The following is a 17,473-nucleotide window of genomic DNA, read 5'->3' on the forward strand; positions in this document are numbered from 1 at the left end:
GCTGAACATGATAACTTTAAGTATTTTCCTGAAATTAATCTAAAATTAATACATGTATACTATACTAGTGAAATGAAGTTACTGTTCGGACCAAAACAATACTTGTTCTTGAAAAAAACTTCAGAAAAAAGTAACTCTGAATGAAAGTTGTATTCCGATAATTGTCACATGTATGCAGTACAGTGATTATGTACAATTGATCCATGAACGGATTGTGTAACTAGACTATTTTAGCCAGTCATTCGTTTATATGCACATTCATCCTTTCAACGACCCGTTTCATTTTCATTTACATGAACAATTTTCTCTAAACTACTAGAACCTCATTCCCCTCCCCCCATCAAGTAAATATATTTGCTTTAATAATTAAACATTTTTTCGAAATATCTATTCAACCAGAATGTATGTCTATTTACTAATTACATGTAGTTACATGTTATCAAAAGGTCAAGCGAAAAACAGTTGTAACTAAACCAAACAGTATGACTTGGTTTAAACGTCATAAGCAAAAAGAAATTTGATGCTTTTTCGGACAATATCATTTTGCACTATTTTTCCGCCGAGGCTGTGCAAACGACAATTTAAGTAAAAAATGCAGTATGACTGCCTTTAAGTTTTGGGTAGTTTTAAGTAGAAGCATCCTTACCAAAAACTATCCTGTTTTTAAAGCGTGAATGTGTGACAAATGTTAACACTTATGTCCGAAATATCCATCAAGATTCTGTATACATGACGTAATCTTGAACATGTGAAATATATATACATAAATATATGCATACCATGTGTAAGTGTGTTATTACTTGTGTATAATTGCAGCGATCCCTACTTTATGAATATTAATACTAATGCATCAACAATCCGGTACAACATCAAAAATCGTTAAATAACTTTTACAGAATACTCCTAAACAAATAACAGTCACTGTATTCATCTATTTTTCAGGCACCAACGAAGATGGCATATTCGAGTGTTGGACATGCACGAGGAAGTTCCGCGTGAGGAAGGACATGGTTCGTCACATCAGAGTTCATACCGGAGAGCGACCGTTTGAGTGTTTTACATGTGGAAAACGATTCGCAAGAAAAAGCACCCTGAAGACGCACTACCTTGTCCATTTGCAATAGTGATACATTGTATAGTGACTGCATGTCAATAACCGGAAAATAGTAGATCTACATTGCAGTGGCACTACCTTGTCCAATGGCAATGGAAAACGTAATTACTAATACGAAGATCAGGCTTTCAAGCGAATCCTTCTTTTCCTACTTTTCCATACATTTTTGTATCTTGAAAAATCCCTACTATCCCTACTATTTTGTAATGATAGTTCGAGAAATAGTAGAAAAGTTTAGCTAAAGGCATTGTTTGGAATTTTCTAAATCCTGATTTAAATGGAAGCCATTTCTTAAATGGAAGCCATTTCTAGTACTTTTGTAGGATTAGTTTGATGCAGTAGGTCTCCAGTGCTGAAAGAGGGGTTCTATGATGAGAATGACTGGTGCATGTTGACACCCATTCCAGCTTCATCTCCTCATTCTGTACCTGAATCTCTTAAAGCACTGGTTTCTAAGCAATGATAAATATATGTATATTGCAATTGATGAATATGTTGAATAATCATTTATTTGCATCCAAAAAGGTAGATAAAATGCCCTACTATCCATACTTTTTGCTATAAATATCCCTATTTTCCCCTTCTTTTTCAAGAAAATCTTCCTACTTGTATCACTACTTTTTTGTTATTGGTCACATGAAAGCCTGGAAGATGTACGTATTCAAGCACGATTTGCACTAACACGTCGCAAAATGGGTGTGTGTCCCATTTCTACAAACAATGATGTATATACTAAAAATTGTTCTTGCATTTAAATGTGCTTGTTTCCTCTAAATGTAAACATGTTTTTAATCAGTTTGCTACTGATTGATGTGAAAACGTTCCGTTAAAGTTGTACGTATATAATACCTTTCTGGCCCTGTAAGTTGCTTTAATTGTGCAATGATTTCGTACACTGTGTTGATGTTATGTGCTGTATGCATTTTTATTTTCTTGGTTACCTTAAAGTCATTTATATATTTATCCATATTTTCATGTTGCTTAAAGCATATATTCTGTTAATTTGCTCTTGACCTACACATGTACATACATATCAGCTAATTAAACATGAATGATGTTTGGAGATGATGACAAGCTGTATGTTACATGCAAATGCCATTGACAATAAAAGACATACATGTAGGTTGCTTGATTCTTTGTAGTTATATTGCATTACTATTTAAAATTAAGGCATATGTAGACCCCTTAGACAATTCTAGACAGATTCCATACCACACATGAAAATGGCTCTTTAATAAATGTTGTCTGTCATCTCTTATCATTTTATCGTTCATGGCTTTTGAACATAGTTAATTGTGTTTGTTTGAAATAAAATTTCTTAACCAACACAGTTTATTTTATTTATGTATCCATTTAGCCTTTGAACCAGATGATCACATGAGTTTTGTGATGAAATGAGAAATACAAACAGTAAGTGAAATATATAGGATGCTTTTCAGAGTACACATGCTTGGGAAAAGTAATTTACATTATGTAATCATTGTCTCATTATTAAAGATTGTCACACGTGATATTTCGTTAAAACCTTAGTCAAGTGTGTGATTAAAAATTGGAAAGTTAGTGCGTACAGCATTAATTATAAATAACTATACAGTAGATGAATACAGTCATGTGCCATATAAAACCACATAATTTTGTATGACTTAACGAAATACGAGTAATTATAGCACCACTTATATGTTGTGAACATTTTATCCTCAAATGTTTGAACAGTGCAAACACGTCGCATTATTATGCCCCTCTTCGAAGAAGAGGGGTATATTGCTTTGCACAGGCATGTCGGTATGTCGGTCGGTCGGTCGGTCCGTCGGTAGACCAAAGCTTGTCCAAGTGATAACTCAACAATTCCTGGACGTATGGTCATCAAACTTCACATGAAGGTTGGGCCTGACCAGTAGATGACCCCTATTGATTTTGGGGGTCATCGGGTCAAAGGTCAAGGTCACAGTCACCTTGAATGGTTAAAGGTTTTCCGTGTGATAACTCAACAATGCCTGCACCCATGGCCCTCAAACTTGACATGGAGGTTGGGCCTGACCAGTAGATGACCCCTATTTGTTTGGGGGGTCATCAGGCCAAAGGTCAAGGTCACTGTGACCTTGAATGGTAAAAGGTTGTCCGAGTGATAACTTGACAATGCCTGCACCCATGGCCCTCAAACTTGACTTGGAGGTTGGGCCTGACCAGTAGCTGACCCCTATTGTTTTTGGGGCTCATCAGGTCAAAGGTCAAGTTCACAGTGACCTTGAATGGTAAAAGGTTGACCGAGTGATAACTCAACAATGCCGGCACCCATGGCCCTCATAATTGAATTGGAGGTTGGGCCTGACCAGTAGATGACCCCTATTGTTTTTTGGTGTCATCGGGCCAAAGGTCAAGGTCACAGTGACCTTGAATGGTAAAAGGTTGTCCGAGTGATAATTCGACAATGCCTGCACCCATGGCCCTCATAATTGAATTGGAGGTTGGGCCTGACCAGTAGAAGACTCCTATTGTTTTTGGTGGTCATTGGGCCAAAGGTCAAGGTCACAGTCACCTTGAATGGTTAAAGGTTTTCCGTGTGATAACTTGACAATGCCTGCACCCATGGCCCTCAAACTTGACTTGGAATTGGGCCTGACCAGTACATGACCCCTTTTGTTTTGGGGGGTCATCTGGCCAAAGGTCAAGGTCACAGTCACCTTGAATGATAAAAGGTTGTCCGAGTGATAACTCGACAATGCCTGCACCCATGGCCCTCAAACTTGACTTGGAGAATTGGCCTGACCAGGAGATGACCCCTATGGTTTTTGAGGGTCATCTGGCCAAAGGTCAAGGTCACAGTGACCTGGAATGGTTAAAGGTTGTCCGAGTGATAACTCGACAATGCCTGCACCCATGGCCCTCAAACTTAACTTGGAGGTTGGGCCTGGCCAGAAGATGGTCCCTATTGATTTTAGGGGTCATTGGGCTAAAGGTCAAGGTCACAGTGCCCTGGAATGGTAAAAGGTTATCCGAGTGATAACTCAAAAATGCCTGCACCCATGGCCCTCAAACTTGACTTGAAGGTTGGGCCTGGCCAGAAGATGGTCCCTATTGATTTTAGGGGTCATTGGGCCAAAGGTCAAGGTCACAGTGACCTTGAATGATAAAAGGTTGTCCGAGTGATAACTCAACAATGCCTGCACCCATGGCCCTCAAACTTGACATGGAGGTTGGGCCTGACCAGTAGATGACCCCTATTGATTTTAGGGGTCAAAGGTCAAGGTCACAGTGACCTTGAAAGCGAACTCGACAATTCCTGGACCTATGGTCATCAAACTTGACATGAAGGTTGGGCCTGCCCAGTAGATGACCCCTTTCGACTTTGGGGGTCATCAGGCCAAGGTCAATGTCACAGTAACCTTTAACGCAAAAAAGTTAACAAATCTTCTCCCACTGATATCTCAACAATGCCTGAACCTATGATCATTAAACTTGACATGGATGTTAAGCCTGACCAGTAGATCACCCTTATTGATTTTAGGATTCATAGAGCCAAAGGTCAAGGTCACAGTGATCTTGAATGGTAAAAGGTTGTCCGAGTGATAACTCAACAATGCTAGAACCCATGGCCTTCAAATTGACTTGGAGTTGCATCTGACTTGTAGATGACCCCTTATGATTTAAGGGGTCAAAGGTCAAGGTCACAGTGACCTTGAACAAAAAAAACTTGCCTGTGTGATAACTTGACAATGCCTGCACCCATGGCCCTCGAACTTGACATTTAGGTTTCTGGTGACCAGCTGATGACTCTGGATTTTGAGTTCATAGAGTCAAAGGTCATGGTCATAACACACTCTATCCTCACACTTTAATGGTCATAATCTTAAAACTGCCTTAACGGCAACAAATCAGCTGTCATTTCGGTCCATGCATGTTTCATTCAATTGTCCATATAATCCTGACAACATGGCGCTCAGGGGGGGCATAATGTTTGACAAACATCTCTTGTTTGGTATTTAATGCTGCACTCCTGACATCAGAAACAGCATATGAACATCTGAGCCTTTCATTATTTACAAAGCTACTGTTCAGGACATAACAAAGGACAGGATAGACAAGAATTGACAGGACCTGGAAAGGCCAAGACTTGACAAAGGACAGAACGTGAAAGGACAGATGAAAGCTTAGACTGACCCATAATATTAAAGGACTTGAAATGTTTTAATATACATGTAATAACAATTCAATTGATAAACACATTTCTATACGAGAATCTCCAGGCATCTAATTTCGAAAGGACCATCGTTGAGGGTCACAGGGCCTAAACAAGGCATTTATAAATATTTAGAGAATACTGATTTGTTTGACTTGTTTGTCGATGCTTTTTATTTTGAATGATATTGCCAATTGTTCTCGTTGTTTATTAATGTATCATATTTCTTTCATTTCTAGAACAAGTGGATGGTGGTGGCCTCGTGTGTACGACATGTGGCAAGCTGTTCTCGTACAGGACCGACATGATTCGTCACGTGAGATCCCATACGGGAGAGAAGCCGTATCAGTGTCCGCATTGTTTGAAGAGATTTTCTGTTAAGAGCAACATGAAGGCGCATATGGTAGTGCACCTGAAGACACAGCTTGACTACTGAGTGACATGTATGTGTGGAGATGTATCGTTATGTGTTCCAAAAGCCAAAAGAGTTTGTTGGTAAAATGTAAAATTATCTCTAATCTGGTTGTGTACCTGAAACACTAGCTGAACTACTGAGTTAAGTTGTATGTGTAGAGTAGAATTGTTTTGTGTTAAAAGAGCCAAAAGTGATTGTCGGTAAAAAGCAACATGGAGTCTGATCTGGCTGTGCGCACGAAGAACACTTTGGACTTATAAGTGACATGTATGTGTTGAGGTGTATTGTTTTGTGTTTCCAAAAGCCAAAAATGATCGTTGATAAAAATCAACATGGAGTCCCATCTAGTTGTGCACATGGAAAAACCAGTTAGACTTCCGGATGTTGATGTATTTGTCAGTGTAGAGATAGATCGTGTTGTGCTCCAAAAGCCAAAATAGATTGTCGGTAAAGAGCAACATGGAGTCCAATCTGGTTGTGCACATGGAAGAACCAGCTACACTACTGAGTGGTGGTCTTGTTGTGTTCACAGGACAACAGGAACAGCAAGTCCCATTTGGCTGTGCATCTGAAGAAACAGTTGGACTGTCAAATGAAGATCGGTGTTATGTCCTTGGTAGCAAAAAAAGTTCCGGTTGAAGGCAACACGAATGCCGATTTGTTTGCAACGTTTGATTTTGTACATAGAGAAGCAGTTGTAGAACTGATTGATTTAGAGTGGTAAATGTCATTTGGCACACGGAGAAGCAATTGTAGTACGGAATTTGGAGTGGTAAATGTAATTTTGCATACGAAATTTTAAGCAATTGTAGAACTGAATGATTTGGAGTGCTAAATGTTATTTTGCACATCGAAAAGCAATTGTAGAACTAAATGATTTAGAGTGCTAAATGTTATGTTGCACATCGAAAAGCAACTGTAGAACTGGGTGATTTGGGGAGGTAAATGTTATTTTGCACATCGAAAAGCAATTGTAGAACTGTATGATTTGGAGAGGTGAATGTTATTTTGCACATCGAAAAGCAACTGTAGAACAGAAAGATTTGGTTTGGTTAATGATATTTTGCACATCGAAAAGCAATTGTAGAACTGTATATTTTGCACATCTAAAAGCAATTGTAGAACTGAATGATTTGGAGTTGTAAATGTATTTTGCAAATCTAAAAGTAATTGTAGAACTGAATGATTTGGAGTGCTTAATGGTATGTTGCACATTGAAAAGCAATTGTAGAACTGAATGATTTGGAGTTGTAAATGTTATTTTGCACATCAAAAAGCAATTGTAAAACTGAATGATTTGGAGTGCTTAATGTTATTTTGCACATCGAAAAGCAATTGTAGAACTGAATGATTTGGAGTTGTAAATGTTATTTTGCACATCAAAAAGCAATTGTAAAACTGAATGATTTGGAGTGCTTAATGTTATTTTGCACATCGAAAAGCAACTGTAGAACTGAATGATTTGGAGTTGTAAATGTTATTTTGCACATCGAAAAGTAATTGTAGAACTGAATGATTTGGAGTGGTTAATGTTATTTTGCACATCGAAAAGCAACTGTAGAACTGAATGATTTGGAGTGCTAAATGGTATGTTGCACATCGAAAAGCAATCGTAGAACTGAATAATTCGGAGTGCTCAATGGTATGTTGCACATCAAAAAGCAATTGTGGAACAAAATGATTTGGAGTGCTAAATGTTATTTTGCACATCGAAAAGCAATTGTAGAACTGTATGATTTGGAGTGGTAAATGTTATTTTGCACATCTAAAAGCAATTGTAGAACTGAATGATTTGGTGTGCTAAATGTTATTTTGCACATCAAAAAGCAATTTAGAAAGCAACTGTAGAACTTAATGCTTTGATTTGGTAAATGTTATGTTGCACATCGAAAAACAATTGTAGAACTGAATGATTTGGAGTGCTAAATGTTATTTTGCACATCAAAAAGCAATTTAGAAAGCAACTGTAGAACTTAATGCTTTGATTTGGTAAATGTTATTTTGCACATCGAAAAGCAATTGTAGAACTGTATGATTTGGAGTGGTAAATGTTATTTTGCACATCGAAAAGCGATTGTAGAACGGAATAATTCGGAGTGGTAAATGTAATGTTACACATCGAAAGCAATTGTAGAACTGAATGATTTGGATTGGTAAATGTTAGTTTGCACATCGAAAAGAAATTGTAGAACTGAATGATTTGGAGCGGTAAATTGCATTCTCACTGCCAATAAGCCCATATAAGGCTTATTTGGAATTTAACATACATTGTTTTAGCAGTTGCAACATTCTGAGTGTGTCATGTTGTTTCATGGGTTCCCATAAGTATTTCTTGTATAGTCAAATCAATGCGCTTTAATTCACGCACATAAAAAGCAGTTGGAATACGACGTTGTCGCCATTGTATTTGGAAATATTACACCAATAGCAACATATAGATACTAGTTGACTACTGAAACTAAGTTTAATTTGAAAAGTATATATATTGAGGGATGAAATTTAATGAGAAGCAGATGTTTGCGATTTCATCTCCCGCCATGTAGCATTGTTATAACAAACCGTGAGACAATTTTATTGGCATCGATGACACAAATTAACACTCTAAAAATCATTGTCATATAATTTATTGCCTCATTGTCCATGGACTTGTTGTCATGTCGTCAATAAAGTAATGGATTTACTTTATTATTTATTTGAGACGATCGTATAATTATTGAAGTCTAAAAACTTGTAGTATTTCAAGGTGTGTCTGTGAGCCGCACAATATTTTTTATGAAAGCTGAATACATAAAGAAGTATGTTTTTTCTCTGGCGAGGTGGGTTGTGTGTATGTGCGCGTGTGCGTGTGTGTTGTGTGTGTGTGTGAAATATGGAATGCCGAAATGAGACAAATTTATTCATCTAATATTCATGTTTGAGGTTGAGACCAATGCGTAATTGTTTCTGGTTGAGACCAATTCATATACATGATTTTCTGTTTAATGTTGTATGTAGATTTTCATATTGTTTTCCTTGCCGTTAAATGGCATAGCTGACATGTGTTACATTATGGTGGCTATTCATTGTAAATGGTCTCGACATTATTGTTTTTTGTACGTTTTTGTTTTTGTGGATGTAGTAATTATTGTGTCATTAAAATATAACTTCTGTAACTTAACGATATTAATAAACATACAAATATGGAATATAGATATATAAAGGTGAGCACGGAGCTTAATTGAAAAATTTGAAAATGTAGTTAATATCTTTTATTGTTTTCCGCAGTAAAATAATTGAAACATTGAATCTACTTTGTTGATACCGAACGCATATAACTATTTCGGCGGAGAGAAAAAGTGTCTCTTTGAAGTCTACCCTTCCTAGATTTCCACCCGAATCATAGAACAGAACAGTATAGAGAATTTATTAAGATACCAGGATCATGAAACAGACAAAATCGTTCTCGTAACATGCACAACGCATAAGATATTTAATGTGATTATCATGTACGTCTAGTGTGATGACAAAGACAATAAACTAACGAGCTAACTCTTTACAAGAAAGCGAATGCCTTTAAACAGTTTCTCAAACTGGAATGTTAATGGTGCCTGTTGTTACCTGTAATTAGGACAGTCTCCTGGATTAGCTGTATTCCACCTATCAATTGTATGAATATTTGAGGCTCTCATAGTTTGTCTATCCAGATATTGTTTCATTTATGGGTCACAGCTATTGGCCAATGAGTTTTTAAAACAAGCTCATCTTAATTGAATCTGTGCCTCAAGATGCGTTCTAGCAATTATGCTAACATTGTTTTCATAATGTATGGAAGAAAACCCAACCCTGTGGAGTTGTTTTCCTTTAACTTAAAGATGATCGTATTTTATAAGCTTTAGTTACTCATATCAACATGAAGAGCTAGCTTATGCAACACTGACTTCATTCTTGATTTCAGAACATTTATAAATTAAAGTTTGGTAAAAGATTTGTAGATGATGATCTCTATCGTCTACATATATCGTTCAATAAAACAAGTCATTATCATCTTCAATGTCATTTTATAAGCAAAATGCCTGCTTTTTCTCTAGTCAGAGATGTTTTTTTACAAATTGTATTTAAAATAATAGATCATGTCACATAAAAATCTTTGTTTACATTCTAGAAGCCAAATTCCCAAACCCAATTCGGTCACACTTCTTGGGAAATCTTTAACTCCGGGTAAAGGTCGTAAACGAGTTTTGTCAGACCAAATAAGGAACTAAGCGGAATATTCAACCTCAACATTTTTACACATCTTAAAACTTTGTAACCATGCTAAAATTATTTGCAACTTGTATTGAGACCTATGGTTCTGGATTGAGTGGAATAGACCTTCGTAGCTTAACATGAACATTAACTTTCAGAAACATGCTCACGATCCACCGAAACTATATTGTAATAGTTCTATTTTCCGTACTGTGTATTGCAATGGATAATATTTACATTTCAGGAGTGATCGACACGGGAAAATTGGCATGCCTAACTTGCGGCAAAGTGTTCCCTAGCCGTACTGACATGGTGCGGCATTTGCGGGTCCACACTGGCGAAAAGCCCTTCCAGTGTCCACACTGTTCCAAGACGTTCGCGCGGAAAGGCAACATGAGAGCCCACCTTGTTACCCATATGAAGGACTTCTCGCAGTTTTAACATGTGATCTTAAAATAGTGCAATTCATTTTCAATGCTCGATCTGTTACAAGAGTCTCCATATCAACCATTTGAAGGACTTCTTGCAGTTTCAGCATGTTGATCTCAAAATAATGCGATTCAATTTCAATGTTCGCACTGTTACAAGATTCACCTAATCGCCCATTTGAAGGACTTCTCATAGTTTTTGGAATGTTTATATGTACACAGTGGGATTCACCCTCAATGTTCGCACCGTTACATGACTCACATTATCAATCATATAAAGGACTTGCGGAGTTTTATTTGTTAATAGCTACGATATTCGATCTGAATAATAATGAAACAAATCGTATCACCCGTACGAGGACCAACGCACTGTTTAAAGATCGAAGCGGTTGGCGTGAATCGTATTTATTATTCGCGTTGCACGACTGTAAGTGGTGCAGTTTGCACAGATAAAATATGGGAGCTTGATTAGAAACGAATATGCACAATAAACGCAAAAACATATATACAACATAATCACTTACCTTATAACCGTTCTATGGGGATATTATTGGTTTTTGAAATAAAGCATTGCGTAGTTATAATGAATATTGTGTATTAATTAGTGTTTGCTTGAGTGTAAATTTTATTGCATTTTTTTGGTGTGAGATTTGTTTTAATATGTAAATGTAACCGTTCACTACAATGAATAAATGTATATATAATCTTTGAAATAAATTTTACAAATGTTGATTTTTTGAAGATTTTCAAATAGAAGGGTGTGTATGTGTCCCCTGGGACTTAAGACAGTGTACACAGGCCTTCTAGCGTTCCTACTTTTTTAACAGCTTCCTACTTTTTCCTACTTTTTTCTAAAAACTCCTACTATTCCTACTCTTTTGAAAATAAAGTCCGCAAAAATATTAAAGTTTGATCTTTGTGCTAGTTTTATTCGCAGAAAATGAACAAAAGATGTCAAACTGGCTGGTTTCTGTTGTTGAAAGGTGTGGCAACATGTTCCACTTTGACATGCATCATCTTTTCACCCACACAGTTCAGCAACAGAAACCGACCAAGCATCATTCACTAAAATATTCAATGTGGCATATAGAATGGTATGATTTTGCATTAAAAACATCTCCTAGTTAAGCTATTAATAATTACATATCTAACCAAAAATATTCCTTCTTTTCCTACTTTTTTGTAAAAAATATTCCTACTATTTCCTTCTTTTCTGTCAGAAAACCTCCTACCTTTTTCCTACTTTTTTGTTAGTGGCTGCTGGAAGGCCTGTGTACACATATTCAGCAAGGTCCGTAACTCTAATTATTTATTGAATTGTGCACCTTTTTCGACTTTAAAAACTGGCGCCGCTCTTGTTTACTATGTTTGTTATTAAAATTATTAATTTAACAAACCTGCAATTCAACTCTTTTAATGGCTGTCCCTGACTCAACACTATTTTTCCAGAGAGTCCAACAAGCTTCAAATGAAACCTGTGCCAAGCGGTTTATCGAATGAAGGACACTCTTAAACGTCACCTTGTTTCTCATTCTGGTGATAATCCACTCCTAGTTTTTGTCCCAATGGCTTTTCACGTAAAGATGCTTTAAAACGCCATGTGCAACTTTAACATTCAGATGCCCCTGTGACGCATTTGTGTGCAGTATGCGGAAAATCCTTCTTGTGGAACCACTCTGCATATGTGCATATGGAAAATCGGTCTTGTGAAATTTGTGGACGCAAGTTTGGAAAACACTGTGATCAAAGGTCACATGCTCAAGTGAAAGGGCAATGTACACAATGTTTCAAGTACATCTGTGATCTTAAGCCACATCTGAAAAAATAACTGCAGTTTAGAAGTCAAGAATAAGAAGTTTTCTCGCAACTTATGCCAACAAAGCTTCCTTTTAAAAAGATGGGTGTATAGATGTTCAATTTGTGGATATAGTTTCAAACACCGAACTCAAAGGAAAAGGCACATGCATACCAACCATACGGAGAACTGAAAAATAATTGTTTTTGATACAGTAGCACTATCGTTACATTAATAGGTAGAAGAAACCTTATATTGTTTTATTACTGATGAGATTAAAACATTCCAAGGTATACGTATAGTTTTCTAGTTGTTTCATAAGTTTTGAACATAATTAATATATTATGATTTTGTAGTAATTTCCATTATTTCGAATATCATTTTAATATTTTTTGGTGTATCGCAGATTCTTGTTAAGCCTTTTTGTACTACCTGGGTGTTTAAAAAACATAACACAGCATTCAAAAACAGCCACATCTGGAATAATTAGGATTAGGATATGTAGGGACAAACATGGTTTAAGTGGTTTTATAATACCTCATTTAGTTGACTTTTGTTGTGATTTGATTTTATGTTGTCATAGCAACAATGACAACATGTCACATAGTATAAATACTTCATATATGCATTTGTAGGATACTTTATATATTCGATTGTCTCGACATAAGTAAACAGGGGTAAACGGACATTTGCCCCCCCGGACATTTGCCCCCCCGGATGTTTGCCCCCCTTTTGGACCATGGCGGACATTTGCCCCCCCCCCCGCCGTTTTCGAAGGGGCGGACATTTGCCCCCCCCTCAATGTTCGAGGGGGCGGACATTTGCCCCCCCTCCATTTTCGATGGGGCGGACATTTGCGATAACTTTAATAATCTTACAAACTATCAACACCAAACATGTGTTTGTATTAAAGTGCGATCCAACACTACAATTAAAGCAATCCCGATCGCGCTAATTACCTATGTGTGCATGATATCAAAGAAGTGTTAATTAATGGCATTATGGCAATTGTCAAAATTGACCAAATGAGGGTGTGTTTTTTACTATCGTAGACATTTTATAGTTATAGATTAATCCACACCTGTGTACTCTTTGTAATTACTGTCGGCTTTATTTGCTTATTGCTGTTTTATTGAGCTTCGGTTCTGGTCATGCTTGTATCTTGCCTATTTTTCGAGTTCAGACTATTGTGATGGTTTTGTGTTGTCATTGTCGTCGACGGATTCGTTGTCGTCAGCAGCGGCATCTGTCAAAGTCCTGACAGTCTTGGCCATAACTTAAAACCGATATTCTGTTGAAACTTGGTACACATGCTGCCAGAGACAAAATGCACATTTATAGCAAGGTGTATAACACTTGCTTTAAAATTATTGAATAATGCACCTTGTTTGACTGAAAACCAGGAAAGACGAGCGTTGGGTTTACTCCTTGGAACTTATGTTAAACTTACTTCAGTTTGTTATTATAGTTAGCTACAATACACGTCTTTGGCTCAGTTATTTTTTTAATATACAATCTTGTATAAGTAAGAATACGGAAATACACTAGTATTTATAGTCAGTGGCGGACTACAGTATGATTTAAAAGGTCATAAAAGAGCCAAATAGTCGCTTGATTTTTACCGCAGACCAATAGCACAACAAAGCCTTCTTCCTTTACCCTTCCACTATATACACTATCCCAGCATTCCCAGTAACACATGAGCTGAGTCTTGTCAAAAATTGACCCAAATGGCATAGCCCACTACCTAACCTTTGCCAGTATAAATCCACTATTCACATTGTCTGTTACTATAATATTAGGGCAGAATATATTGGACACATTTGATTACCTCGACTTATGTATGTCAGGAGTTATGGCCCTATTTCAAAATTCGACCAAATAAGAATGGTTTGTTTTTGACCATTGTATACCTTTCATAGTCAAAGAACAATACATAATAACTATTGAGCATAAACAATGGTATAAACAAGGAGCAGTGGCGAGTTAATTCAATAACAAGAACATAAAATTAAACATAACCATGTTTTAAAAGTATTTAAATAGAAAATAGTCCACCTACGCAATTAGTACGATCTTTATCGCCTGCGTAGGCGCACAATCATATATCCGCATTAAACATGTATTTACTGAACAAATGTACCTGAAAGTCCTTATGGTGTTGATGTCTGTCTAAATCACGTATCAACAAAATTTAGTTGGAGAAAAATGTAGTTTATCAAATGGGTATCATCTTCCACATTGCACACAATGACATGTAGGTACAATGTCTTACTCCCTGAACTTCCCTGCATATTTGTCATACGTAGGCGAACCACAACCCCCATCTCGTTGGAGCACTTGAACACGGTGGTATTAATAGAATGCCATTGATTTGACTTTATATTTGTTTCAGGAATCACGTCAACTGGGGGCCATGAATGTTTAACCTGTAGGAAACAGTTCCCTCACAAGGCAGACATGATTCGTCACGTGAGAATGCATACTGGAGAGAAACCATACCAATGTCCGGTATGCTCAAAGCGGTTCGGACAGAAATGTAACATGAAGTCTCATCTAGTTGTGCACATGAAGGGTCAGTTGCCCTGAGAATAATCACGCCTATTACGTAGACTTCTTTTCAGATGATCAGTTTCTACCATCACCATTCAATAAACGGACCACTAATAATAGTTCACATAATTGCCTTTTTTATATGACTCGAAACCGTGATTTGCATTATTTTTATAAATACATTTTTATACATAATGATATTTTATGCAAAGCAACACTTTTATATTTATATTTCACATTTAAGTGTTGCTATATTTTAAATACTGCCACAATTGATTTGTTTTAAATCGATACTCTCATACACATACATCTCCTTAACCATTTAAAAAGCTTTCATCCAAATTTACTCACATTTAGAGCCAATCATTTTTTTAAAAACTCTTTAGTTATGTTTATAAGCACTACATATACTATCAAAATCATAGTTTTGACCCATTAAAAGATAATTTGGAATTTAAAATCTAAAAACTATGTACATATGTGTAACTATACTTACATATACATGTATGTTGATTATGTTGACTGTGTGAATTTGTTCTATATTGCTCAATGTTAGAGCACTTTATAATCTGTAAATACATAAAATGCATAGCTTCTATATAAGAGGAAATAAAGATTTGATTAATTGATTGACTTTCTGATAGGTCTGCATAACCTGCTACGACCTGAATAAAAAAGCGCTATCTGGTCAAAATATAAAATTTAGCCGATACAAGAGAGCGTGAAAATCAAAAGCCCCATTATGTTTTAGTGTTAAATAACTAGAAATAAAAAGTGTTTATAACTGTAACAGAGTCTTCGATAATATCGGATAAAATCCTGAGGTCCATGCGATACTTTATTACAAGAAATGTATGGGGATGTCCAACGGTTACTTGATCACTGACTTACTATATGTAGATACCTGGGTGGAGTACTTTGTAAACAGGACTGGGCGTTTGCCTAAGTCCTAATAAAATGTACCAAAAACAATGACTCAATTCATTTAAACAAACTAGAACACCTTTCCAACACCTTTCCATCTGCAAGCTTTTTGCCATTGCAACAATTGATAAATGTACAAAGACAAAAAAACATCGAACCACACTACACTGGCACTGGTAAGTTACCCTGTTTCGTCTTAAAAAAGAGCCTCCGTGTTTGTTTTTTTACAAATAACTGGAGAAATACTGAACACTTTCAGACGAAATTTCACATGAACAAGTTTAAGCACAAGTTTTCTAAACAAATGACATTTAATCGGTCAATACCAATTGTCAAATTACTTCCCTTTGCTTCTAATTGGTATCATTTAGATTTTTGAAAATAAAAGTGTTAGTATGAATTTTTTTGTTGAAACAGTATGAATTTTTTTGTTGAAACTATATGTAAACTGTTTACTTCTTAGTTAAAATATACAAATGAATTGTATGAAAATCAATATAGGTTTTTTTGGTTAAAAGAAACTTAGTAACTTGTGGCCACAACTTAGGAACTTGAGGCCACAACTTAATAGCGTGTACGCAAAAACAGGAAGAAATACATTTTCGCCTTAATATTTTTTAGCATTTAGAGTTGAACACATCTAAGAACCCCTCTACCTCTTTTAATTCCTGTGGTTCGTTTTGACATACATTTTTAAATTAGCATTAATCGTTTCGGGATAGAAACGTTTTGCCTATAATATTCATACATGGCAGCTAACAGTTAAATGCCTATCAAGTCAACACGAAGAATGTTTTGGTTAAATTTTGTAAGATAAAACACACAGGGGTTGAAAAAATATACACATTTAAAACGTATCGTTAAACGAATGAAAACAAAACGATTATGAGTTGCATACGTATTTAAAAATTTAATCGGGGTCAAGAAGACACATAACTGAATGATAGAAGCCGAATCGGGGTGAAGAATACACATAATTGAATTTTAGAAGCCGAATCGGGGTCAAGAAGACATATTAAATTTTAGAAGCCGAATCGCGGTCAAGAAGACACATAATTAAATTTTTGGAGGCGAGTTGGGGTCAAAAAGACACATGATTGAAATGTAGATACGGAATATGCCCAAAATGTATAGTATAACCTTTAAACTGCGTTATTTACCAGTGTCAGGAACACATCATGTGGTAGCTCATAAGTGCATAAACTTGATGTATTCAGACGCATGGTTTGCCCCTGTTAAACGTCCTCTTGTTTGGTTCCTCAAGGTTACCCCAGTACAGTAATGTGAGTTGTGTATGCCTTGTGACCTGTATTTTGGTATCATTTGAAAGAGTTCAAAATCTAACGTTACTGATTTGTATTGAAGTCGAGTTTATGACGTGTCATTTGGGTCAACAGTTTTTCATACATGCAAAAGAGATACAGGTCTGAACATAAATGTGCTCTTTATATTATTAAACAGCAGTAATACTGTACTATGCATCTTATAAAATATCTTAAATGTTCGTGTAAATTTTGTAAATCATATTTGATGATTGTCATTCGGAACTCCTCGGCTATTTTCCAATGAAAACAACCTCGGATGTATATGGACGGTTTACAACGTCAGAAATCTTAACATTTACATACACTGCAAGAATATCGCGTAGTAATTTCAATTTATCAGTTAGACCTAATGACCTTATTCTTGAGAATATTAATCATTTATGTAAGATGCACTTCACTGGCAATCATATTAGACTTAGATATACATAATTTAAATTAAAATAATTGCTATAAATTAATACTATTACATGTATATATTTTTACGAACTACTTCTACTGATGTACTGGCATACATCGAT

General features: G+C 36.1%; 1 protein-coding gene across 4 annotated transcripts in view; it reads left to right on the forward strand.

Moving 5' to 3' along the window:
* LOC128205330 (zinc finger protein 62 homolog) overlaps positions 1-15,256 on the forward strand; it is a 77,257-nt gene extending 62,001 nt beyond the window's left edge. Inside the window, exon 5 of one of the 4 annotated variants that reach the window (XM_052906890.1) lies at positions 14,549-15,256. In XM_052906890.1, the coding sequence (XP_052762850.1) occupies positions 14,549-14,742 (194 nt within the window). In that variant the 3' untranslated portion in view covers positions 14,743-15,256. Of the gene's footprint in view, positions 1-942; positions 2,359-5,530; positions 5,743-10,174; positions 11,089-14,548 lie in introns of those variants that run through there. The other 3 variants (XM_052906887.1, XM_052906889.1, XM_052906893.1) reach the window with 3 other exon arrangements.
* The last annotated feature ends 2,217 nt before the right edge of the window (positions 15,257-17,473 follow it).

The sequence above is a fragment of the Mya arenaria genome, chromosome 10 (genome assembly GCF_026914265.1).
Source record: "Mya arenaria isolate MELC-2E11 chromosome 10, ASM2691426v1".
In the NCBI taxonomy this organism is placed as follows: Eukaryota; Metazoa; Mollusca; class Bivalvia; order Myida; family Myidae; genus Mya; species Mya arenaria.